The 26,493-nt window shown below is 40.5% G+C and overlaps 2 protein-coding genes across 5 annotated transcripts; both read right to left on the reverse strand.

Moving 5' to 3' along the window:
• Positions 1–621: 621 nt before the first annotated feature.
• On the reverse strand, positions 622–18,165 carry atf7a (activating transcription factor 7a). 2 transcript variants are annotated; one of them, XM_038722614.1, is made up of 12 exons: positions 18,095–18,165; positions 12,818–12,889; positions 8,683–8,779; positions 8,332–8,444; positions 7,688–7,852; positions 7,287–7,435; positions 6,731–6,824; positions 6,498–6,617; positions 5,040–5,189; positions 4,614–4,802; positions 4,026–4,131; positions 3,653–3,885 (listed from the first exon to the last, which is right to left on the reverse strand). In XM_038722614.1, exons 2-12 carry the CDS (start codon positions 12,863–12,865, stop codon positions 3,653–3,655), a joined length of 1,464 nt encoding a protein of 487 aa, XP_038578542.1. In that variant the 5' UTR covers positions 12,866–12,889; positions 18,095–18,165. The 2 variants fall into 2 exon arrangements, with proteins under 2 accessions (XP_038578541.1, XP_038578542.1); XM_038722613.1 differs by lacking the exon at positions 18,095–18,165 and having other exon boundaries at positions 622–3,885; positions 12,818–12,916.
• A 2,297-nt stretch (positions 18,166–20,462) lies between these two features.
• Positions 20,463–25,393, reverse strand: asb8 (ankyrin repeat and SOCS box containing 8). 3 transcript variants are annotated; one of them, XM_038723531.1, is made up of 4 exons: positions 25,046–25,156; positions 23,746–23,922; positions 23,552–23,656; positions 20,463–22,544 (listed from the first exon to the last, which is right to left on the reverse strand). In XM_038723531.1, exons 2-4 carry the CDS (start codon positions 23,872–23,874, stop codon positions 21,909–21,911), a joined length of 870 nt encoding a protein of 289 aa, XP_038579459.1. In that variant the 5' UTR covers positions 23,875–23,922; positions 25,046–25,156; the 3' UTR covers positions 20,463–21,908. The 3 variants fall into 3 exon arrangements, with proteins under 3 accessions (XP_038579459.1, XP_038579460.1, XP_038579458.1); XM_038723530.1 differs by lacking the exon at positions 25,046–25,156 and adding an exon at positions 25,299–25,393 and having other exon boundaries at positions 21,909–22,544; XM_038723532.1 differs by lacking the exon at positions 23,552–23,656.
• Positions 25,394–26,493: the final 1,100 nt, after the last annotated feature.

A 26,493-nucleotide genomic window follows, 5' to 3' on the forward strand; every position in this document is an offset into this window, starting at 1 on the left:
GTTACTTATGGTCACCATCAAAAGGCAGTGTGGCATCTTGACTGTAACCATTATAGAAATAAATATCCTTCCAACCACTTTCTCCGCAATAAAGGGCTGCTTACAAAAAGTTACAATTATGTTTTCCTTACAAGAAACATGGACGTTGTCTTACAAGGAAAACAAGCTTCAAAGCAAACTTAACCTAACAGCATAACTGTAGGCAACTGGGTCACTTTTTGTCTTTCCAAAACTACTTGAGTGCACTACAAAAACATCTAGAAAGCAGGGCTGTAGCAAGGATTTTACTGATGACAAGTTAAATGTTTGATTATGTCTTCTGTAAATGTTATTTCCCAACATGAAGGTTTAAGTACTGTTTGAAAGCCTTCCTGCATACAACCAGAACTACAATCACTAGATACTGAATTTATCTATTTCCATTTTGGTCCAATTTAAAAAGCTCAAGTGTAAAAAAAACTACAATCAGCCTATAAAATACTCAAGATGAACCAGAGTACTTATAGTTACTTATTTTGCACCTCTCTAAATAGTCATTAGTAACAACACAATAATGGACTCATGACTGAAGGGAGAAGGAACATTGGGCACAGACTACTATGAACAAAGCAGACAGTACAATATCCTTACATACAGTATATTCTCTCATATTCAAACATACCTCCTTTCATACCACATTTTACCAAGCACTGACTGCGAGGCTCCAGTTATTATGTAGTATTACAGCAAAGTTACAGAAAACATCTTTTTATCATTGTGATTCTACAATGAAAATTAACAAACAAAACTTTATAAATGCTCTTTAAGATGTAGTATCTTTAATTAAAACTGCAGCACTGTAAGTGTTCGTAGTATTCCACTTGGACATGCATGGAAAAGTAAATATATTCATATAGTACAGATATGTACAGAATGAGGACAATTTTCGAAATCATCAGTCCAACAATGGGAGTGTGAAAAACCATTAATACACTATGTGCAACTTTCACATTGTTGCATTTTTCATTAAATTGCTCTTTTCACAACAATTCTAGGTAACATTAATATGCCAAAGACCGCAATGACGATTGTTGGTTGACCAATTAAAAAATAAGTTAGACAAGGGCTTTTAAAAGACGTGACCAGATTAATCTTAAAAGATATAACACAGGGGATATAATCTCTTTTTGAAAAACAGACTGATAACATTTTTTTTCTGTAGAGAAAAGCAAACAAAAAAAAGATGTGTTAAAAGAAATTAGTTTCTATACTCATCAGTACAATCAGAAGCGTTATGACATTTGTATAGTGCTGGGAATAGCACGCAACAAACGAAAACAGGAAATTACATAAAAGGTGCCAATGACATGAATTACATGAAAACATGAAAGCTAAATATAGTTTGAATTTTCATTTCATATGAACAATCATATATATAAGGGACTGCCAGGCAAATATAGCGCCAGCTTTGAAGTACAACAAAATGCCGGGGTCGCCATTGGGACTGTAGGACAAGAGGTTCAGTCAAAGGTGAAAGGTATTAAAGTTGCAGAGAAACGTTGCATTTATGCATACAGTACAGATGAGAGCAAATATTGCGGTTGTTGTTTTTTAAAATGAATCTGATATCTCTGAGAAAGACCCAGAGGACAAGAGAACTGCAAAAAAGTTGAACTGAAACACAAAGCAACAAAATAAACTTGCATTATTTTAGTGCATAAAGGCATGCCCTCGTGTTAGCGGACATATCCTCTTTTTGAAGTATCACATCTTGTAAATGTATGAACATGTCATATAAAAGATGGGGGAAAAATATACAGAAAAAAAAACTGAAAAGCAAACCGCTTGTTTATGTAAAAGTATACTGATATCTCGGTAAAACATCTTTTTCGAAAGGAACTGGAGCCATTCAGAAATAGTCACAAGACATCTTAACTTAAGCGTTTACCAGCGAAGACATCTTTACTGTGTCTCTCCACCAGATGACAGACAAGTATTGTATCATTTTACGCCACTGAAAAGAGACTAATGGTTAAAATTAAACATTAATGTTAAAAGCTTTGAGGAGTTCAACGAGTACATATTTTGTTCCTCATTGGTTATGTTTTTTTATTTGATGAAATGAACAAAAAGAAATATATTTTTGTTTTTCTCACAAGCAAATCTGTGTATATTTAAGTGGGGCTATCGGAGGCACCAATGTGATCTTAAGGCAAAACTATCAGACACTGTTATGTGAGACTGTGTGTAACAAGCAAGTGCAAGTAAGCAGTGATATACTTTAGACTGTGTCACTGTGACCTCTGAATCACACAAAACAACAGACAGGGTATTAACCTCCTGCCCAAGAACAAGAACCAGGTGGTCTTTGGCGATTCAGAGATCGGATTTGTTGTCATTATGGCTTAGTTTAAGTTTGGTAAAGAGCAAAGAGACTAAGGGGTTCATCGCACTTCCAACGAGCAGCAAGGATGTGCAACCATCCTGAGAAGTGTGAAAATAACAGTTACAGTAAGTCCAGAGCCCACACAGAGAAACACAGCCACTAGAATAGTTTCATATAAAATGGAAAGGGCGTCCACTTACAAACCAATAAACAGCTAAACCTGCCTGTTTTAGAGGAAGGTGAGGAAGAGGAGGGGAGAGTCTGAATTCCCTTCAGGTCAGAATAAAAAGCTATTGCTCAAACAACTTATTTTAAGATCCAATGTATTTTGGTTCTGTTGACTAATCTAGGAGGATGTGCCAATTCATTAAAAAAAAGATATAGCTGCACATACTGTATCAAGAACATAACACCCGAATAGAAAAAGTCACATGCTAACAATCCCATCCAAAGTTACTGACGTTTCAGATCAGGAGTAGGCAAACGGCTATGTTCTGATGTACATAAATATACACATACAGAGCCAATCAGACATACAGTTTATCAAATTTATCATAAAGGGGTGTAAATGAGGTAAAGTTTCTGGGTCCATGTTGAGCTCACCATGAGGTGGAACCATTTACAAAAAGGTTTGGGTGAATACTTGAGATCTGAGTCACTGACGTCTAGACAGCTACTGCATCTTTGGAGCCAAAGGCTGTATAGGGTGCATATGCTGTGATGGCTTGTGTGTGGGTTTGTGTGCATGCCTAAAAAGTCGAGGAGCACAAGGCACTATTCCCTGCTGAAAACAGTGTAAAAGCCCTGTGTGTTGATTGGTATCTGATTTGATCGAGAGTGTTTGAGGCGACGCCTGTGTGTTAGAAACTGTGCGCACGCGTCCACGTAGAAAGTTCATTACGGCGGTATGCTCAGAGCGATGCAGTCCTACAGTCCAGTGAAGAGTTGTTTTGACTTGAGGGCAGGAGAGATGAGCGGGGAAGCACAGAGGGAAAAACGAGGATGGGAAGTGGAGTCCAGCCCCTGTAGTCTATGGCAAAGTGAACAGGAAGCTCTCTCAAAAGTCTCAGTCCATTCCCAGAAGGCTGCTGCTGCTGCTGAGCTCCAGGCCACAGCACGATGGCTCCACAGGAGGGTCAGAGAGAGCAGAGGAACACAGCGAAGGGGGAAGGGGAAGATTAGAAATTTGGGCTTCTAGATCAGGGAAATTAGAGGGGATGGGAGGTGTCGCTGCTCTTTTTTACCCCTGGGTGATGAGCCAATTCTGGGCCACGGTGCCATCGCTCATCATCTGGCAGCAGATTGAGACTGTGTAGCCATGACAATGTGAGAGGGTCCACTCTCAGCCCTCTGCTGCTGGCCCATTCCTGCCAGCACGGACATAGCCATGGCCTCAGCTGCTGCCCTTGAGCTCAGGCCGTTTTGACCGGCAGAGGGGCTGTGTGCCAAAGAGCTGTGCTGGATCACAGGGGCAGGGGAACCTGTGGGCTCTGAGGTGTCTTTCATGCTCTCTTCGGCAGCTACACGGGGAAAAAAAGAAAGACAGCCTTACACCCAAACTGGCATTAGCATTTCGCTTTTAACCTTCAACACACTCCAAACCAGCCTTACTGAAGGAGGTTACCAGGTGAGTAACATGGCATATCTATTAAAGGTTTACCTAAGTAGGCAGTCTTCTTCTGTAGGGTGGTCACCGGACAGTCCTTGTGGGCCAGCAGCAGCTGCTTCAAATGAGCCACCTCGTTCCGCAACAGAGACACCTCATTCTGAAGGATAGGCAAAAAGGACGTACACCGCTTTTCAGTAATTCAAGGAGAATTCATATCATAGTTTAGACATACAGTATCAATATATAAAGCGAAGAGAGGCTACAGAATCCTTGAGAATGGATTTTTAATCTCATCTCATTTTCATCTTAGAAATGCTCTAAAGGGGTAAACAGTCTGGTTTCCGCTAGAGTACAGCTGGCACTGGAGAAGTGGTTATGCAGTGTAAAAATAACTTGAAACCACCAAATGACACAATAAAGATGTGAAACAAGTTGTAATGAATTCCAGGGCTACAAGTCATGTAACCCAACATTCCCTGAAACTAACTGTGCTTATCTGGAAAACACCTCACAAACTTCCACAACTAGTTGAAAGCCTGTCAACTGGGCACAGCCAATGTGACTGCGCACACACTAATAAATGCCTCTTCACAGGTCACATTTCATTGTCACCCACCTACCCACTCCAAGCCCACTCACCGACAGTGAGACGTTCAGGTTGCAGAGCTCCTCTGCCTTCTTCTCCAGGGAACTGACCCACAGTTTGCGTTTCTGTCTGCAGCGCGATGCCGCGGCCCGATTCCTCTCGAGGAAGCGCTGCCTTCGCTCATCGGGGTCATCATCTAAAGTCCGCCGCCGACGCCCACCTGTAGGCTGCGCTGGAGATACCTAGAGAGAGGACGAGGGGAAAGGGCGAGGAGGAAACAGACAGACAGGGGAGGGGAGCGGAAGAAAGACAAGAGAGAAAAGGGAAGTTTGAGTCATAGTTTCATTATTTCAGTCAGAGCACATTATAGTCATCTCACTACAAGAAGTACAGCCCCAATTTTCTGTAACTGAAACAGGTGATACAACAAAGTTGTAGTAATTTCAGTCAGGACCATCACTACAGACAACACAGCGTACCTGAGGTTGTGCAGGTGATGGAGCATCTGGCTGTTGGACAAGCAGCTGGCTCTGCTCTGCCCTCTGAGGCACCATGGGGCTGCTGCCCATGGCCATGATCCCCATACTCTGTCCTGATGGGCTCTGCTGGGACAGGGCAGCCTTCAGACGCTACAGGAGAACAATGATACAACCAACATCAATAACAAGCACAGGAATTAGAATACACAAGCTCAGATTCAAAAGCAATAGCGCTAAAGTTTTCACATGTACTTTTTTGCTATCATTTAAACGTCACCGCAGCATCATAGCAAGCCCTAACAAGACGACTCCATGTTAACCAATAAACTCATTCACAGCATCAGCAACAACAACCTGGCCTAAAACTTTGTTTCTAATCTTCAGCACAGCCTAACGTGAGTTGTTGATCAGACTTTTGCACCAGATGCAATGTGTGATAAAAACAAAGGTTTGTGCTGAGGTATTCTGCTGCAGACAGACAGCTCAGTATGCATATTCTAAATGCACAACATCTGTTTTCTGCTAGTTCTCTGATATTTTCATAACATAATCAAATAAGCATTAGGTTGCACCGCCCCTTTGCGAAATTAAAAAGGTGCCCTAATTCTGCAGAGATCTTGATCGTGACATGACGGGGTGAAACAGTTCCTGCTTGTTTTCTGCAGCACATTCATGTGACGTCCTGTTCTATCTAAACCCTCTTGTACTGGGTTCAGGTCTGGAGGCTTTGTAAGCTGATGTGAGCCAACTCAAGTTATATTTTCCTCCTGGAACAATTTTCAGAAGATGTTGCTTTGTGATATGGTGTATTATCCAGTAAATTATGAACTGTACGTATCAAAAAAAAACTGTGACAGTGAAGGCATGCAACCAGTCAACAGCATATTTAAGTACACAGCAGCATTTTGACAATTTTATTTGGTAGTAAGAGACCCATGGCTGTACAAAATCACTACCTACTTACTCCATGGTGCACTATATTTAATGTCCGTCATTTAAATTGAGTGACACAATCCCCTCAAAAGTTCCACAATGGAATAAAAAAGTAGCATGCATGTATGTATGCATATGCGACTCTGTACCTGTAGGTGATGAGCAAAATGATGGTGATTAGAAAGTGTCTGAAACCTCAATTTACTTCTTACTATAGAGTAATATATAATATAACTATTATATACCCTATTATACACTAAAGTGGATACTTGTGCATGCAATGAACAACACTTCTCAAATACAAAAATGCTGAAACGTGGGATCCATACATAGAGCTCTGCATGTTTGCGTTAACACAAGTACCATTTGTGTTGTCGTGGTGTAAGAGTTAAATAAACAAGTAGCTGCGGTAAAAAGTCATATGATGAACAAACTAAGCCAGCACAGAGGAAGGCTAGAGGGTGAAGATGGAGACAAAAAGAACAGATAAAAGAGATAAAAATAGAGAGCTAATCTAGTACTGACCATCTTGGCCTCTGAGTGGATGCTGTAGCCAGAGGGGGAGTTAGAGCCGCTGCTGCTGCCTCCCAGAGGAGGACCGGGGATACCAGGAATGTTGGGTACCATGCACATGGGTCGGGCCAGCTGGAAGTGAGATAAGACACACAAATACACATATATTAACAACTTGAACCAACGTCTTAGCTCTAAAATTGAAATAACACCTATACAGCATAGAGATGGGTGGTTTGCCTTACATTGATGACAGAGGGCATGTGGACTGGACCAGGGAGCACGGACACTGCCTGACCAGAGGGAAGCATCATCATGGGGTAGTGGCTGGTTGGCGAACTAGATAGCAGAGGGACAACAGGAACAGGAGGTTTTGTATGAATATCAATTTTATACTGCAAGGTTTCTGTAATGTAGCAGCTATAACCATTTAGGATATAATTATTCACTTCAACCCTACAAAATGAACAGTTACTAGTCCAAGCTGTGCATTCAAAACTGCTTAAAAAATGTATATCAAAAGTCAAAAAAGGATCTTAGAGAAAGAACATGTATCAATATCAATGACAGGGAAATGTTTTAAAAATTTACAAAACAAAAATAAAAACATGAGGCATCTTGGGTTTCAAAAGTTTACTCAAACGCATCACAGACATAACGTTGAACCAGCAAAGAGAGAATATACATGTGATGTCGTTAAACAGTGTGGAAAATATGTTTTTATAGGAGCTTTAAAGGAACTTTAGGGAAAGGCATATCAGTGTTAAAGAGCTCAGCAGAAAGACACTGAACGTTGCTCACCACAGAGTACGATTGGAAGGCGGCGCCTGTGTGATGACAGAGGTGGGTGACGGCATGGTGGGGTGAAGGGCATCAAAGCCCAAGTGTAGTGGGAGGGAACCTGGACGCACAATAGTCGGGGTGGGGGCCGAACTCCTCGGTGGTGTGTCCTAGGAGAATAGCGGTGAGATAAGTTACGTAAAACAGTTCAAACACAGCTTTCAGCAATTCAAAATGTCAAACATGTCACACATCAGAAAGAAAAAAATACAATAGTATTCACTCCCACAAGGTGCATTTATGTAATATCGCAAAAGCTATAATGACATGCATCATGAGCCATAATCTTTCTACATCATTTAAGGTTCCACCCTCTTCTCTATACACTCACGCAACCTCCCCTCCACCCATTTCTGTCCTACCTTTCCTCTAACCAGAGACTCTATGCTGCTGTCTGAATTTCCAGAGATGGATTCAGGGCTGTTTGGTGGAGAGGAATCAACCTCTACAGGTGCCTCCTCTTTCACCTTCACGTCCGATGGCGTCTGCAGGCTCATGTCCAAAGCCACAGAGTTGGGAGCAGGGAGCTGAGAAGGACAGAGATGGGTAAGAGAAAGTGAGCGACAGAGAGAAAGAGAAAGGGTAGAGAGAGAAATAAAGAGTGTGAGTTCACACTACCCTCAAAGATAACATGTTCATATACTATAATGCACTGAAAAAGGAAGGAAGGAACAACCACATCATCAGTTTACAAAACACTATAATGAGCGAAATAAAACACACCAGAGCATTTCAATATAATCAGCTTGACAAACTGTTGCAATAATTTAAATTATAATGATACACAGACAAAGTACACAAGGCAGGAATTTCTGCAAGCAAACCTTTTTGACTACATCAACACTTGAGGTAAGAAAGAAGGAAGTGAAAAGTAAATTGTCACTATGTGGGAGTCTCTGCACAAAATTCCACTGGTTTCTATAAATAATAATACAGAAATGCATATTCTCAGGCACGTACACAGATAAAAACAGAGACAAAACCATCAACCCCAAAGTTTTCTTACAGAGTTCTTTGCTCTCTTGTCGTCTTCGTCTTGTTCAAGGGAGCCGGCCAGCTCGTTGAACAGACCAACCTCCTCGCAGTTCTTTAGGAAGCGGGTGGGAGTAGGTGTCTGGTCTGGCAAAAGGGAATGAACAGAGATAACTGTTCAAAGTAAGGCTTTCACACTTAGTTCACACTTAGCATTGAATATAGAAACCCGTGTCATTAATGTGTCTTTAGAGCTGCTTTTCCTGTGACTGTCCTGTAGTGTTGGTACACACTGACGCTGAGGTGTGCTGAACAGCCTTCGTCTGAATGCTGGGAGAGGATATTTAACACAAAGGAGTGCGTTTGTCCCGTAGACAAGCCGTACCTGCAATGATGACAGAGTCGGTCCTGGCTGGTCCAAATTTCAGTGTCATCTCATGCTTGTGCTTGTGTACAGCCAAGTGGTCCTCATTGGTAAACCTCTGAAACAAGTGAACAAGAAAAAAGAGGAAAGATAAGTCCATTATATAAAGTAGTGTATGGGTAATGGTCTATGGGTCATGGTGACCTGAAGAAAAAACCTATAGTACTTTAATCCAGTTATTATATTAGAATCATCACAGACAGATCATTTCTTGGAGACGTTGCCCAACACATGCAGCCTATATTGCACACATTATATGACAAAGCATAAAGAAAACTGTATCAGTGGTGTACAGTTCCTCATGTCTTAAAAGCCCTGTATGGGCCCATTATAGCTGCAGGACATGGGCTCAAATATCTTAACAAATTATCTAGAAAAAGAAAGGAGCTTTTATGGATGAGAGCTGAGATGATGAACAGCACAGAAATGTAGGGAATGAGTAATGATTGTATAATATATAATTTATGATGAAGTGTAAAATCCCCTGGCACAGAAAATACCAAAAGCAAATGAGCTGACACATCAAAACAGATGCTGATAATCCAAGTGTAAGGTGTTTGTTACAGAAGAGAGCACACCGTCAGTGTAGTCTGTGACTAAAACATGTGGATGTCATAGACATCTGTCTCAATAAACCTTTACATTAGCTTTTGATCTGTTGTTTCCTATCCACAGTGGAAGCTACAGGAGGCCTGGCACCTGGTGCTGATCTGACCGTTAGGAGAGAACCAGCAGCCATCGTCTGAGACATGCCACTTCTTCTTTGGAGAAGTGGCGAGGTGAATCAGTCAGAGGCGGAGGAGGAATAATCTTGGCTCTGGCACCAGCCTATTCACCATTCGCTGCAGCCTATTTTGGGGTGCTGCGTTGCAGTCGCGAGAGAGGACGGAGTGGAAATGCAGTGAAGTGTCAGAGGGCTTATTTTTAGCGCTACCAGGCAGCATCACCAATACAACTGCATGTCTGATTTGTCTCTTTCCTCTGAACAAGGCGGCTGAGACTTGCAGAGGAAACTATCTCCAACTAATCTCCCTGTATGAGATACTGGCAGCTAGGATTACCCCTCCCCACACTAAATACCGGGGATCATATAATGGGAGATGTTGTTGTTGTTGTTGTTAACATGGTAAAAGGAAAACCCTGAGCAAAGCCAGAAGTCAATCATCCTCGTTCTATTATGGGCATGATTCAGATTTTCCTGGTGGACAACTGTTGCTTGTAAAGGGCAGCAGTAAAACGGTATTTGGACATAAGGCACTTGTAACATAAAGGATGTTCCGTGTCTAAATGTACAAAAATATCGCCAAAGGTGATTGAAGTTTAAAAACAATTTGTATAATGATACTTAAGTTGAAATAATGTAATGTACGATACTGTACCTCAATACTTTTTGGTACAAACCGAAATGTACTGAAAACTGTCAAGTACCAAAGTTTCAAATTTTTTAAATTTTTTTAAAGCACATAGTTGTTATGTCACGATACCACAAATTTAGTAGTCGACACCAATACCAGTGAAATTCCACTATTCTCAATACCAAAATAAAAAATAAAAACAAAACAATAAACCCCATTTACTTCAACATTAACTTCTTAAATAAAATTATTTGAACATTACAAAAAACAACTAACAGCTGTGAAAGTTGTGAGAGGATGTCCTGGACAGATGAGAGATGATTTGATGTCAATATATTCATAAATGAGCAAGCTACTGAAATAACAACATTGTAATGCGCAAAATAAATTAAATAATTTTCTTGGCAATTTTTTTTCATTTTACAAACTGTGAAAAAAAGTGAATAGTTTAAGGGTGGTCACTATCTCTACTGGTAGTGGTTTTGCATTTCTATATTGAAAAACAAAAAGGTTATTGACGACTGGAGTGGATGTTGCACTTTCAGTCCTTAACTCCGCCTATAAAGGCAGGCTTGTCGGACAGACATTCAGTTCTTTGCGTTCTCAACTGCACTGGTGATTTTGAATTGATCAAAACTGTCAAGCGTCGGCCTAAATTAGCTCTCCGACATCTATCAAATCTGGTAGAAATCGAGGCTTTGACACGGAGCTATAGAAGGTAACAGCCACAAAATTCACTTTTCCATCCCTGGTTTCCATACACGACTTTTACTGTTTTTCTTTTCGACTTGTTGAGGCAGAGCTGTTGCTGCAGCTGCACTTGTACCTATCTACCATGTGCTAGATCCCTGATACCTAGCGTACTGTAGGAAACTAGTAACAACATGTTTTCAGAATCTGATAGTTCATGATTTAAATATAAATTTTATTGTACTCTATTTTATTTCGGTCCATTTCTTGTTTGGCTGCTTGTGTTTAGCATTTGTTGTAGTGACAAACTTCCACCCGACTCTGCAATTTCCCTCAGTTCTACGGAGAGTTTTTTGTATGTTTGATTGCTCTGAAACTTTACTGTTTCGGTCCAGTCCCACCGCTCTCACCGACCCCAATTCCAACTGCAGTAGAGCTGTAACAATTAGTCAATTAATCGATCAATTGCTTTGAGTACTTTTTTTTAAAGAAAAAATTCTCTGATTTCAGCTTCTCAAATGTGAATATTGTCTGGTTTCTTTCCTCCTCTATGACAGTAAAGTGAATATAATTTATGCTGTGGACAAAAGAAGATATTTGAGGACATCACTTTGGGCTTTGGGAAACATTTTTCACAAATCTCTGGACCAACAACTAATCAATCAACCGAGAAAATAATCAACATATTAATGGATAATGAAAATAATCATTAGTTGCAGCCCTAAACTACAGTACACGTCTTTTCAGTGTAAATAATCTGATGAATCCACTGTGCGCTACCTGCACCGCACCAAACTGCAAACACACAAAGTTAGCAACCAACACTAGCTCATGAACATAGTGTAGCATTTAGAAGGTACAGCGTCATTTATTTCCCTCAGGCAGAGACCTTAACATAACTAAAAGAGAGTGAATATTAGATTTACAATCATCACATGGTGCCAAATGAAAGGTAATGTTGCTCTATGTAAACAAGCAACTGTTTGCAAACGTGTTCACCATTGTATTTATGCCACAGCTGTAGTCACACACACCGTCATCATTGTCACTTTGCCTTGTATAGCCTCCATGTGACTTTAACTGCAGACTAAATAAATAATGATATTTACAAATGAAATATGCAGAGTATTTACATCACAGAAACATGTCAAAGGAAAGTTAAAATGTTCAGGGAAGGGGTCCCTAGGTGTCCATAATGTTCTGAGAAGAAAATAGCCAAACAAATTATTTATTTATCCAACACACGTTGCATGTTCAACTGCTTTATACGCCTGTTGTTCAAACCGTAAATCCCATGTACAACAGATCGCTTCTGATTAGAGAATAAAAGAAGGCTTATGAATCACAAATGTTTGTTAACCACATAAACATGTTCTTCCTCCAGACCCCAGGAGGGAAAATCCTTCACTAGCTCTAAGGATATCACACCCAGCTGAACACAGCATCAGACAGCTAATTGAGCACAACAGAGATGATATTTCCTGTTGAACAGTCATGAGTCCTAGAACACACTTTTAATTTGCTGCGATATCAGGCCAAGCCCCGACACTACACCGCATTACTGGCATGTGTGCACTATTGGTGCTCAGCTGAGTCACTGCCGTGGCTCAAACCTGCGTCTGCAGGCGCTGGAAGTCAACAGTGACAGGTTGAAACAATAACCGTGCTCTGATTACTCACTGGAGCTTCCAGTGAGTCACTGCTAAGAGAGACAGCATTGTCTCACAAGACAGCATGCTGGCTAAAACACTATTGGTATAATGATCATTAAGAGTGTTGCATAAGTCACAGCCAATTAGCTTAATCAGGCAGTGTAATGGCAGACCAGAAGTCTTGTCGGGCTTATCAAGTTCTCTCATTGTAGATATAAAGCTTCATTCTACTCAAATCAAGTGTCTTTTCAAGTACAATATGTTTATTTTTTTTGCTTTTCATTATTTTTCTTTTAGAAGTAAAGTAAGTTGTTGCTTACACAAGGGTAAAAATACCCCACACACCACAAACACATATGCACACACCTGAAATCCAGGACAAAGAGGGAGAGGACTTACCTGTCCGCAGCCAGGAGCGCTGCACACAAAAGGTCGGTCATCCCCCATTTTTGCAAAGAGCTTGCAATGTAACTGTGGGAGAGGAGAAGAGGAGAACATTGCTGCGGCTTTTCTTGATTTGTGAACTGGCAAATCCTGAAAACAACAAAACAGGGATGCTGTGGCTTGTAGTCTTTAGTCTGAGCAGGAAGCCGAATGCTATTTTAAAAATAACCCTGGCAAGGAGGAAAACATGCACAGAGGCAGCGAGACGAAGTTTCCCTGGTGATACTTCCTTCACACAGGGGGGATTCTGGTTGGCCAATGAGGAGCTGCTTACAAGAGAGAACGACAGCTACCGTTTACACAAAGCCATCTCCCTCTCCTTCATTTTCCCTAACTTCCAACCTCCTCCCATTACCACTCCCTCCCTCTCACCTCTCAGGCACCTCCCAACCTTTTACCTTCTTGTACCCCTCCTACAATTGCACCCTCTCCCTGATTCAGCTGTTTCAGCTGTTCTGTTGTGCACAGACCCTACAGTGTACCTCACTTTATTGTCCTGGCTTACTCTTGCTTTTTCTGTATGTGGATACAAGTGACAAGCATTACTGTTAATACAGACAAAATCTAATATAACATTTTAACTCAATACAGGAATGCTGACAAATGTTATAATACTTTTGGTATGACTGTATGCAATGTAAACTAGGGATGGATGGTGTAGTCTCTGAGATAAAATAATTAATAGGTAGAGGCATTCATTGTTTATTTCGTTCAGCGAAAACAGAACGATGCAGATTAAATTCAGGAAAAGAAGAAAACCTTTAAACTATTGCCATTATATTTTAACTTAAATAATATATATATAGAGGGAGAGAGAGTTATATCATTATACACCTTGGCTAGCTGGCTGTCTAGATAAATTACAACTGAAATTAACTATTTAAAATGAACTGAATTAATGTGGATAATAACACTACTTCTATATTAGGGCTATACAATATGAGCTACCATCCATGCCACAATAATTCGTCACGTTTAATTCTCAAAATGATCCATGCAATATTTATTTTCATGTACGTCAGAATACAATAGTTCCTTTTGCATGTTGGCTCACTTCCAATGTGTTTGTCCAGATTAATTACAGTATGACCGCTTTTTAGATTCTGGACATCTGGGTCTAAACTGGTTGGTTGAAGTTCTGGTGCGATATCACTCATTGTTGTAGCCATTCTCATTTTCAGTATATAGAATTCACACAATGTATTCATTGAAAACTGCAATTAGAGGGAATTTAGGTAGATAAGATATATATAATGTCAGTAATTCAATAAATTAATTTAATTGTCCTGCCCTTTGCTGTAATAACATAATATGAAAGATTTTATTAACAGAGCATTAATACTTGACAATGCTGTAAAAAAGGAGGCACACAAGGATAGTTGCATCTGGATGTACTGGAAACCGCAGGGATAAAAAACCAAATAATACACTTCTCTCTTCCAGGGTAATGGTATTGTCAAGGGTTAAATATGCACATTGTTATGTTTGGTTTCACCCCCTGTTGTGCCTGAAGTTGAAGTGACATAAACTAAAGCTGTGTACCGCTCACTGCTTCTATCAGCTGTCTCCACAGAGGAGAAGAACTGCTCACAACCACCCCCCGCCCTCGCCTTAACCCCATCCTCTACTAAACCACCCCAGTGTGTATGCCCACTGCTCTGCACAGCTGAACAACATCCCGTGTGAAGACAAACTAGGGAAGTTTAGAAAAAATAAGTTGGTCACTGAATTTAAACCAGGGAATCGGAGGGGGTGAAGGTGGCAATGGACATTAATGTTTTAGCACTCTCGATTGGAACAAGGTGACGTCTGGTATTACACAACACGCTCCGACTGACAGTACAGCAACTACCAACATGCATCATGGACCTCGTCGTGTATACAAGTGGAAACCTTTCAATAAACATAAGCCGACTGTCTACCGCAATACTCAATAAGGTTCCGCTAGTCAGGAGCAGGGATGGCGTCCGACTTTAATGACTGAATGCTATCCCTTCAAAACATACGTGTTACATGTCCTTTGGGATCCGCCTCCTTTGACTCTGACTATGATGATGGCATGACAGACTCTGTACTTCTGTGTTGTTTGTAAATGCCTGTTTAATCATGTTTATTTAAAATTCTACAGATGTATTATCCAATTTTAAACCTATTCCACAAACTGTAAAGCAATGTTAGTTAAACATGCTCAGTATTGTAATATTACTGGCCACATTCACCTCTGTCGTACCTACTACATAGATTGTGCATGTAGCCTAACGTTATTGAGTGGGACAGATTATTCATTATGTTGGCGAGGCATAAATGTCTGAAAGTTTTCCCAATGTTGAAGTCAGTATATTTTCCTCCTTCCTCCCCCCATCGCTCCCTCTGCTGAGGACAGCTGCCCCTGAGCCAACACATGATTACTGAAGCCTTGCACTTGGAATACAACGCTCTCCCATGACGCTGGGCCTGCAACAGGCCTAACCGTTGTGTCTCTCAGCTCCACGACTTTATGAGGAAAGAGATCTGCTTCGTGTTTGCAAGCAAAAGCCCTGTCCCTTTCTGGGGAGATCAAAAAGGCCAAAGAAGCAGACCTCCCATGCTCTGGAGAAAGGCAACAGGTTGGTGCCATGGCCCTCACAATGCGCTTCCAATCCACTGAGTCTATTTGGGCAAAGATGTGTCTGCAAACGAGATACTCCGACTAGCTCGTTATAGTGAGGGTGTGGACTGTGTGGGGAAATGGACACATCTGGCGTGAGGAGTGGGAACAGATTTCAGAGTTTACATCTTACTAGAGACACGCTAGACATTAACTTGGATGCCTGGCACCGACACGAAATGTGGGATTTCCACCATAAATTTTAGATGACAGGGGCGGAAAATACCATTTGTTTTCAAAGTTGCCCCAACCAATAGCTTAACCTGATTAAAACAGATGTCTTCAACACATCCCTTTTCTTCAAAATCTATTGCTTGGCTTTGTGGTAAAACAATCTATCTTGAAGGACACCTTCATAAGCTATAGCACTAATCTGAAATCCTCTGCTAGACTCACATGTATACAGAAAGAAATGACGCTGTTAATTTATTGCTTTGACTGACTATTGAGAATAAACTAATTAACGAGTTGACAGCATAACATTTTACTGCACAATGTAAAATACTCTCCCTCGTGCAGACTTCAACTCTGTGAAAAACAATCAATCAGTCTGCCAGTTACATTCTGATAGACATCACTGATATTCATTACAGGCACGGATATCAAGTCCACCTATTTTTGCCTCCTTTCAGCCAAGGTGACATGGACACACTCAAAGTACCCTAATTCCTGTCCCCTCTCATTGAGCTGTTGCCAAAGTCCCACCGTTAACTTGGATTTCTCCGACTCAGCAGGTGTAGGGGAACGAGTCCCAGCTATAATCAGCCACAGCCATCCAGTGTTTGATGCAGCCTGCTAGGAAACTAACTAAACAAACTGTATTAATAGCTCGCGCTGCAGCTATGACTCTGGAATCTGAGGCTTGAATTGCCAGAGGGTAGGGGAGACCCCACAAAAAGAAAAAAAACGTTAAGGAGGGGGAGGGAGAGAGTGAAATAGCGAAAGGAAGAAAAGTGCAGTCCGCAATTGGTCAATTGAAGGATCACGGATATCTGCTGGATCACAGGTGAGATCCTGTAAATGTGGGCTATGAGCTTTAGAGCCCGGAGAGCTAGGCTGTAGCCGGGTGTGTGCAGCCGTCAATATGTATTAATGTAAGCAAAGTGAACCTGATATTTGGTAAATGGAACAAATGAAATCCTATATCCATGTCTGCATAACTACCAAGGCCTAAAAGCTAAATCCATGCTGAGCTAGCAGACAATGCAGGACAATACCGGATGGACCCAGGGCAGTTTTCTAAAATTAAATCACAAACACTGCCCCGATTTTATTTGTGGTCGGTCAACAACTTTTATAAGCACTTGTCGTGAAGTTTTGGGCCTCATCAAAAATAGATCCTGCACAGCCCTTGTGCTGACAATCATTTTGCAAAATGATTTATGCTTTAAATACTTAATTAATAAACTGATTATGATTGATTTATAAAGACAAATCACTGACATCTCAGCGCCAAAGGCACAAACATACCTATTAAAGCATCCATGCTCAGCACATATTAAAAAACAAACAATATGTGTAATGTGATGATGTTTCAGTTGCAACAAAGAACATTTACGTTTCATAAAATGTCACATTTAAATCATTACTCAAGAGTGGGTCGAGATGTTTGGTTGGACAAAACAGGCTGCAGTTTTTTCTGATGTAACTCTATGTGATGGAATGAGGTACAACTCTGCCAAAAACATGACCTACATTCCTAATGAAGGTGTTGACATGCATCGGGATGCAGATCCTGGGGCGTCCAAAAGCTCAAACAGCAATAATATGGATATCGTTATTAAGATTTTGAGTTCTCCAGAGGGTCGTCTTGCAGACCCAGATCACCACTACCACTTTCTACCGCCAAAAAACCGAGAGGCAAATATCTGTCGTGAGGTTTCAGGTATGTAAAAGAGGTCAATGTCAAACTGAAGTCTTGCAAACTTTAGTTCCTTCTTCCAGACACCGCTCACTGGCATGAAAAAGTTTTGTGTTTTTTATCCTTCATTGCAGTCTGGCGACGTGCGGGCATACAGTAGCCCTGCCTTTTCCCGTAACAAGACCGCCTATCCTTTCCAGCAATTGGCTATAAGCACGTCAGTCAAAAGCATCGGGTGAATGCAACGCTTTAGACCCTGTCAATAACATCGGCTAGCTGAATCTTATTGGCTAAAAACCCGAAATCAACTTTTCGTATCCACGAAAAACTAATGGCTAGCTGGTGTGGCTAGTTAACAACAGGCCGAACGCACACTCAAAAAGGTAATAACAGCGCTACTACCAGTTTCAGCGATGACAACAAACACACATCAACACTAATTTAATTAAACCCGAAACGAACTGGTGTTTAAAGGCATAGCGGACCGTCAAAATCACAAAAGCAGAAAAAAACGCTAGCAGTTAGTTGGTTAGCGGACTGACACTTGAGTGCAAAGCGAATGAAACGTTGTAGCTCCCACAACAGTTTGACAATTCAACAGACGTTAGGCTTTAACAATAACAAACACTGAAAACTGGCGCGGTGAGCCCTACTTTTTCGTAGTTTAGTGTATTCGACATATCTATGGCGAATTTATAGGGTAATAAAGTGTTTACAAACTCACCCTTGCGCCCCTCTCTCTGGCTCCCCTATCCTGTCCTCTCTCTTGGAATTTGACACTCCCCTTGACGTCGAATCATCGCGAGAATTTACGTCAGTTCTCGGAGCCACACCACGCGTTAAGAAATGAATGCTGTCCTGACTTCGGCATGAGAGGCTCCTGATTTTCGGGCTACCTTATCTAAAACTATGGCCATCAAAATAAAGTATGTGTTACAGTATGATGAAAACACGGTCACGGTGTTTTAAAGATTAAATAATATAGTGTAACACCAGCTTACAGTCAGTTCTGCCTCAGAATAATTGTCGGTTTTGATCTTGTGTTGAAAATATTCATATAATGTAAAAAGCAGCAGACAAAGTAGGTTTATCAAAGTTATAGTGAAAGGGAAGAACTGCTCATCTTAAAAATTTCTTGCTTATTTTGAAACTTTGTATGATCTACAGCATTTAGGCAAAGCAAAAGCGTTAGTACTAAGAAATAAACCATCAAGGCACCAAAATACAAACAAAGAAGGTAGAAAAGGACGTTATTGTTTTGGGCTAAACTAAAGTAACAAAATACCAAATTCCACGCCATATTCCATTAATTAAATATTGGTAATAGCTCACTAATTTTATTTTTATTTCTTATATTTTATTTGTACAGTTGGTATTATGATTAAATAATTCCCCTTATAATAGCAAGTTGTTCAAGACAGTCACTTCTGTTGCTTATTGTGCAGACACCAAAGACAACATTATCTCTATTAGTTGGATGTCCAATGTCTTCCTTACAGCAAAGTGCATACAGTATAAAAAAACTTCACTCACAGGATATATCTTATGACTGTCTGTCCTGGGGGAGGGATCCCTCCTCTGTTGCTCTTCCTGGGGTTTCTTATATTTGTTTCCCTTTCAAAGGGTTTTTGGGGGAGTTTTTCCTTATCCAAATCGAGGGTCTAATGATAAACTGTGGCAGTACAAGGCAGCATGGTGAACAAGTCTAAAATATTAGGCTAAAATATAAGAAGTTAATTCACAGAAATAAAATACCTTACAGTGATTGGATTTGAATTCATGCTAAATCAGCTCTTATTATATATTTGATATATTATATATATTTCATTAAGGTATTAAAGACGGGGCAGCTGATGTAATCCACAGCAATTGTTACATAACGTTACAATTATTCTCCAATATACAAATCACACTAAACATCTCATTGAGAGGCCGCTCTACAAGCCAATAATTGTGAATTCAGAGACAAGGCTAGAGAGACCCCCGATGGATAATTTGAGAATTGAATGTGCTGAAGTTCCTTTTGTTTTCCTTCCAAGAGTAGATTTTTGCCTGTGCATTTAAAACTCTCACAAACGGCGCCAAGTTACAGTTCTGTCTGTAAATGTAGGATGTGGTTTCTCATATTTGAGCTCCTCTGGCCCTCTCGTTGTAATGACTACGGTTCAGTCGTAGTCGGGTGCAGTCAAACTGTATATATTATACAGGCACTAAGTGATGACAGCTGCCTTCAATACTAATCACTAATGAGAGGACCCTATTTTAAATCGCTATGTAGTTGTTTCTTCACTAAATTAATATCCATAGTGTTTTATATATTTCCTGACCCAGTAGATAATGTATGAATGAATATTACTTAATATTTTTAATTTGGGTGTGTTTTTAGTGAGAAAGCAGCAGGTGTTCCTATCATAAGTCACTTACAATGATTTTTTGGGGGGCATCAAAACATTGCCATGATGTCCCTTACAGGTGCATGTAAACTTTTCATTTTTAAAAGCGTTGATGCTTGATAACTGGTTTGTTAATCAAAACAGTGTAGACTCACTTGCAGTGCATTAAAGGTATAAGAGAAGCACGGGTGTAAATACTACAATTAATGAAGGCTGAATTCCATTTAGCTGGTTTGGTTTCAGGGCCCTGGTATTGTGCATGCTGGGACACTTGAATAGTGCTGTTCCTGCTATGACAAGTCAAAAGATCTGCTGTGTATACAAGTTAACATTTCATTAACATTTATTCATTTAGCTGACACTTTTATCCAGAGTGACTTACAATTGCTATTTATGTCAGAGGTCGCATGCTTCTGGAGCAACTAGGGGTTAACGGTCTTGCTCAGGGACACAATGGTGGATGGGTCAAAGTGGAAATTGAACCTGGGTCTCTCACACCAAAGGCATGTGTCTTATCCATTGCCCCATCACCACCACAAATAAAACCGCAATCTGATTTAAGCCTATAATTTCATACTCTGCTACAGCAGCAGAGCTTTTAAAGTAACAGCATTTAATTATAAATTGTTAGATGTATTATAGCTGTCTGATTAAACTTAACAAGTTCACATTTGTGTGAAGAACAGAGAGAAAAAAATATTATAGAATATAAAGGCATTTACTTTCATTTCCTTGACAAAGCAAAAAGCACTTTTGCAGATGTACACAACACATGATCTAAGGAGTTCATTTCATACAGGCAGCAGAACAAGCAAACAAAATCAAGCACAGAAATGGTCAGATTTTAGACAGATGCCATAACAAACGTAAATACATTTTGCAAGCTTATTAAGTGAATCTTTCGAGAACAAAAACTTAGTACGCATGCCATTTCATGTTTCTAACATTTAAACATTTGATTAAAAATAAAGTCATTTTTTAAACATATGCTGCAATATTTTGGACCAGGGAGTACCTTGGAAACCTAAACTTTTGTTAAGACTGAAAACATCCATTGTAAAAAAAAACCCAAAAACATATTATTCCTCCTAGGCAACTTTCATTAAAATAAAACCTAAATAAATAGTAAATCATATGAAAGCAGACTTGTTGACACCACTTACCATCGTTGAACATTTTCAGAGGACTCGATGGATGCAAGATTAATGTGGGCCTGGCACATGTTTGTGAAACCATTGATAATATTCTGCAACCTTTTGTTACTTCTACATAACAAATACAATACAATTCTGCTGTGTTCTGTTTTTTATTTTTATTTTAGTTTTCCCTTGTTATTGCAAAAATTTTGCAATTACATTGTGAGTTCACTGGAACGTAATCAAGGGTGAGATGGCCACTCCAACTGTCATACAAACTGCATAACATTCGTTCCTGAGCACTACTTCAGGAAGTGAATCCTCTGATAGAATTACTGGAAAGTCTGCATCGTAAGACATTAGCCCTCATTCACATCTTTAAATCTAAACTCACAATGAGAATATACTAATTTTACCACCAAACTCAATTTTTAAGATTTTCCTCACGCTCTGTGACAAACTATAATAGCATTTTTTATTATATTTAAAGTTTTATATAATATTCAATGCTTCTTGTGACTTTTGCATACAAAAAAACAACAATAATCCTACTTAAAATTTCAAAGATGCAGTGGCTCTTTGTGGACAGCTGGATGATCAGACACAAGTAGCTTCATGTAGGTCAACAGACCAACAATTCTGATGTTATAGTTTATTTCTGTACTGCATGCAGGGTGGGCTAAGAAAAGGCCAGTTATGAATCAATATAAACATGGACTGGTGCAGTCTTTTCCTACAACTGTAACTGATCAAATGTCTGAATCTGCACTCCTCAATTAGATGTTGTGCAACCACTAGATAATAATTTAAAAAAGACTTGGAGAAGTTTATACATCTCTCCCAGTGCATGAATCTGTGTTCATATGCAAGAAGGTATGATAAATGAGGGTCACTGTCAAATAATATCCTAGAATGCAATGCAGACAATTCCTTGCCAGTAAATGCTGTGTGGTGAGGTGTCTAATAATCAGCCAGTGAGGTCTGGGAGCCCCCCCATTGTTTCACTGCCTCAGTCTCTCAGCAGTAGATAGTCTTTGATAGTCTCTGGTAAAGGAAGCTCTTTTACAGCAGTGGGGAGGAACTGGACTCCAAGACTCTGTCGGACCGCACAGCGTGCCAGAGAGCGAAGTGTGGGAGCCTGAGCCACCATGTTGGTCAGCCTTGCCAGCAGCTGGGGATCCTTGCTCAGCTCCCTGGGAAGGGTGCCGTCAGCCCGGCGGATCTCAAAACGCCCTGCTGCCCGGCACAGCAGCTCTAGGCACTCCTCCTCCTGTTCAGTGCCCAGGCCCCGGGCCAACAGGGCCACCAATCGGGAGATAGGGGTCTGGCCCTTGAGGTTGGTCACATGGACCTGGGCTCCGTAGTCTAATAGCACTTTGACACTCTCCAGGTTGCCCTTCATTGCTGCCCAGCTCAAAGGCGTGTCATTGTTGTAGTCCCGGGCGTTGGGACAGGCCCCGCTCTCCAACAAGGCCCTCACGCACTCTGGGTTATCCTTAAAGGCAGCCCAGTGAAGTGGCGTGTCCTTGTTGCCGTCCAGGGCGTTTGGCTGGGCTCCATACTCCAACAGCAGCTCCACGCAGCTCTCATCCTTCTCTGCTGCATAGTGCAATGCAGTGCGGTTATATCCATCCAAAGCATTCACCTGAGAAGGAAATATAATGCAATGAGACATTTTATGCCAAGGAGTTACCAACGCTTAAAGCAATATTTTAATTGTTACAAAGTGGTAGGTCTTGGGCATGTGGACTGTAGACCTGCTGTTTTGGTTCATGTATTTGCATGAAGCACAAAGTGCAAAAGGGCTGGCTGAAGTACAATATGGATCCGAGGGTGTGGTAATTGGGCACTGAAATACCACACAGACGGTAAATTTCAGGGTTAGGAAAATACGAAACTGTTTTAGTACTGCTTGCGCTGCCATGAAAACAGAACCCAACAGTTATAGGCTTGGTTTACCCAACTTTCAAAAAACATCTTCAATGGAACTACTTTCTAACAAATATATAGTTGCATAGAAAACTGTCCACCGTGATTCTCTAAAGTAACTGGGACACTGTTTCTTCATGGGACAGTCAATAGTGAAACAAGATCCCATGCAACAAGTGTCGCAGGCCAGAATCGAACCAAGGATGTTGCAGTTATGTGCCTTTTGTATTACATTTTTCGCCACAATGAGCACCTCAAATTAAATTTCATTGGCATTCCTTTGATTTTGGATAGTGGCAGAAGTCTCACAGATAGACAACTCTACACCTGGACAAATGTAACCAAATCTGTAACCCTAAATACCTCTAGATACTAAATGAGAAAAAAAACTGACCATACAGGTGGTTTCACACATTTTCACCTAGAGAACCCATTATTGCCAGCTATCATCAAAAACAGTTATTATTATTATTAAGGTTAAATGCAATTCGCCCACTTTTCAGGCAAGCTTGGCACATCAGTGTGTTTTGGAAACAAACTATTCAATAGCTTAATTGAACACAAATAGCAAAGAGGGTTTTTTTAAACTGTCCCACAAAGATAACAGTCTCATCTTTACAGTATCACAAGCAAGGTCCAACTCTCAGCCGGTCAACTTCATGGTAGTATATAAATCTTAAATCTCGTCATATGCTATGGGAAATGGTTTGTGATATGGCATACCTCTGCCCCCTTCTCCAACAGCAGCTCCACACAGTCGGCATCAGCGACCATACACGCACAGTGCAGAGGCTTGAGTGTGCCATGCATTCTGTTCACATCAGCTCCCTTAGCCACACAGGAGACACTGATGTCAATATAACTGATGGAAGAGATATTATTTATTTGAAAGCAGACTGGAAGATGAGCAGGCCTACCTTACGAATGAGATCCTCCACATTGTCGTGTGGGAACGAGCGGATGGCTGCGATGGTGCGGATGAGCCGCTCAGACAAGGAGTATTTACTTTGAATGCTTTGCATGATGTACCACATAGTAGAGCTCATGTGTAACTGAGGAACATGGCACCCGGGCAGGGGTGACACTACAGCACACTGAAAGACATTTCAAGAAGTTGGAATTAAAAGCTGTTAGACACAAAGAAGATCCCTGACCCTTACAAACACATCTAAAATGTCCTTGATGGTTTTCATTTATTTTGCGTGATTAGACCTCTTGTTTGCTAGTGGTAGGGAGTGTGTGTTACACAACTTCATTTTTACATGTAGTCTGTTGCTTTAACATAGAAATGCATTCACTCCACCACCATTTTACCAGCATGGCTGTGTCTGCAGCATTTTGTTTCATCATGACAACAAAAAAAAAAACACACTCTTCAATTTCATGTAAAATTATACTGGCAGTATAATCAGGTCTGTTAAAACTGGTAATACTGAATATTTGGAGTCTATCGATATGTCGTTTTATGTGGGTGTTTGTAGCAATAACATCAGAAATAAAAGCATTGTCATTATGTCAAACTACGTTTGATCTTAATCTCGAAATCCCATGCAATCATGTATGAGAATAATCATAATGCATAACAGATTTTTTTGTAAATGAGCAAAATTAATATTTAACAACATTTCCCCGTTCTTCTTTCATAATCATTTTGGATTTGAAGAAATACTGTCAGGACACCATAGCCCAGATCATGCAAGCAGGATAGTGTGTACTTGTCCTGTTGTAAAAAAAAAAAGAAAAAAGAGAGAGCTGATGCTTAACGTTATCCTGCTGCTGCTGTTTAATGGAAGTCACCAGCTGACTTTAAGTATGCTAACTAAACATAAACAAAACACTGACAGCTAACGTTAGCTCACTTCGCAAAATAACCCTGCTCCACCACGAAAGAAAGAAAAATACAGTCTGCAAAAGTGATGCACATTTTACAGCAAGTGGCAGCTTTAAAAAACAGATTCACAAGAGCCACTTGGTTAGCAAAGAGACCTTTACAGGTCGGTTTAATTAGAGGTAAAAAAAAATGATCCCCGGCTACATTTTCACCGGCAGCTAGTTAGCTAGCTAACATGCTAACGCTAGCATCGAGATGCGAGGAACAATCGAGCCTCGTAGGCAGAAAAAATCAAATGACATTCATTTTAAATACTTGTGAACACGCTTTGAAGACACCCTAGCATCATCTAACAATAGATGACCGATGCTAATGAGACAACGTACCGTTTTTGGTCCACGGTTTGAAGGTCTGACAGGTTACCGTAAAGACTGTTTGCTGCTCGGTTTGACATAAACACTGGACGTCACCGCTCGCGGCCACGCCCTCTGCCTCGAGCCTCCGTTCCCTGTTTCTAAACCTCACCGCGCCGACGCTCGCTTTAATCTGCGCTAACTTCAAATAAGTTGATATTTTCTTTGAATATTTGCTTTTATGGTGTCTTACTGCAAGGGACGGCTTTACTAAGCGTATACTTACTTTCCCGATATAGACGTGTACGGCAGCAGCGCAGGCTTCCGCCGGCGTGCCGTGAATGCCTTCAGCTCATGACCATGTTAAGGTATTATCGACCAGCAGAGACACAACGAGCAAGTGGCTTTACAAATCACTGAAGACTGACAGGCCCAGGCAGCTACTGGTGGAGAGCCAAGCTAACAAGCCACAAATAGACCATAATCACTGATGTTTTCATTTATTCTGAAGTCATATTTTTATATTTCCTCTGGGACCGAGTCAAGAATTCACAAGAAAAGCAGGTTGCAGTGAAGTCAGTTTTACGTTGAATATTAGACTGGGGCTGCAACTTAAGTTATTATTTTCATGATCGTACATTTGAGAAACAAAAGCTGGAACCAATAAATGTATTTTCTTTAATAAATAACTTAATGTTTCAGCACAATTTAATTGAAATTCCGATCCAGACCTTCATTAGCCATCTACATACTGATTTTGGCGATCATTTTAAAATGATTGGGTATCATGAGCCAGAATGTATAGAGATTTAGAGCTGATAAAGATTACAGCTGGAACTATTTGTTGACTGATCGTCTTGTCAAGTAATTTTCCAAGCAGCAAACACCAAACATTTCCCACTACCAGCCTCTCAGTTGACCAGCTTCCTTTCCTTTCTCTCCTGGGACAATACCTGAAAATCTCTATTTTTATGACTGCTGGTTGGACAAAACAATTGCCATTTGGGGCTTTAGGAAATGGTAATAGACATTTTATCAATAAAACTATGAATTAAGCAAGCCTTGTAATTTCTCTGTGACCACATCATCCCACAATAAGCACTCAAACAGCCTACATAGGGTTCTGCACAAGCCTACAAAGGTGACCCAGCCTGTACAAACATTTTCATATACCTGAATGAACCCAACTGGTGCTGACACATTTTAGATGCAAAGCTACATTTTTTGCATATTTCATATATATTTCAAAACCATTTTTGCAGGATTCCTGTCGCTCTCTTGGGTATTATTTATCTTGCAACACATAACACGCATGGATGCAGACAATTTGCAGTTTTGCAAGAGATGAGAAATTTCCCAGTTACATTTGAAAATCTGCCCCCAGCTCTAAATATTACAAAATGTATTAAATCCCACCAAATGCCTGATAATTTGACAGGAATGGTTGGGTTCAGGGCAAAACTGAATGGGGGTGATGGCGC

This window comes from Micropterus salmoides, unplaced genomic scaffold (genome assembly GCF_014851395.1).
Source record: "Micropterus salmoides isolate LMB-PRFRI ecotype aquatic unplaced genomic scaffold, ASM1485139v1 Ms_hic_scaffold_16, whole genome shotgun sequence".
NCBI classification, from domain to species: domain Eukaryota; kingdom Metazoa; phylum Chordata; class Actinopteri; order Centrarchiformes; family Centrarchidae; genus Micropterus; species Micropterus salmoides.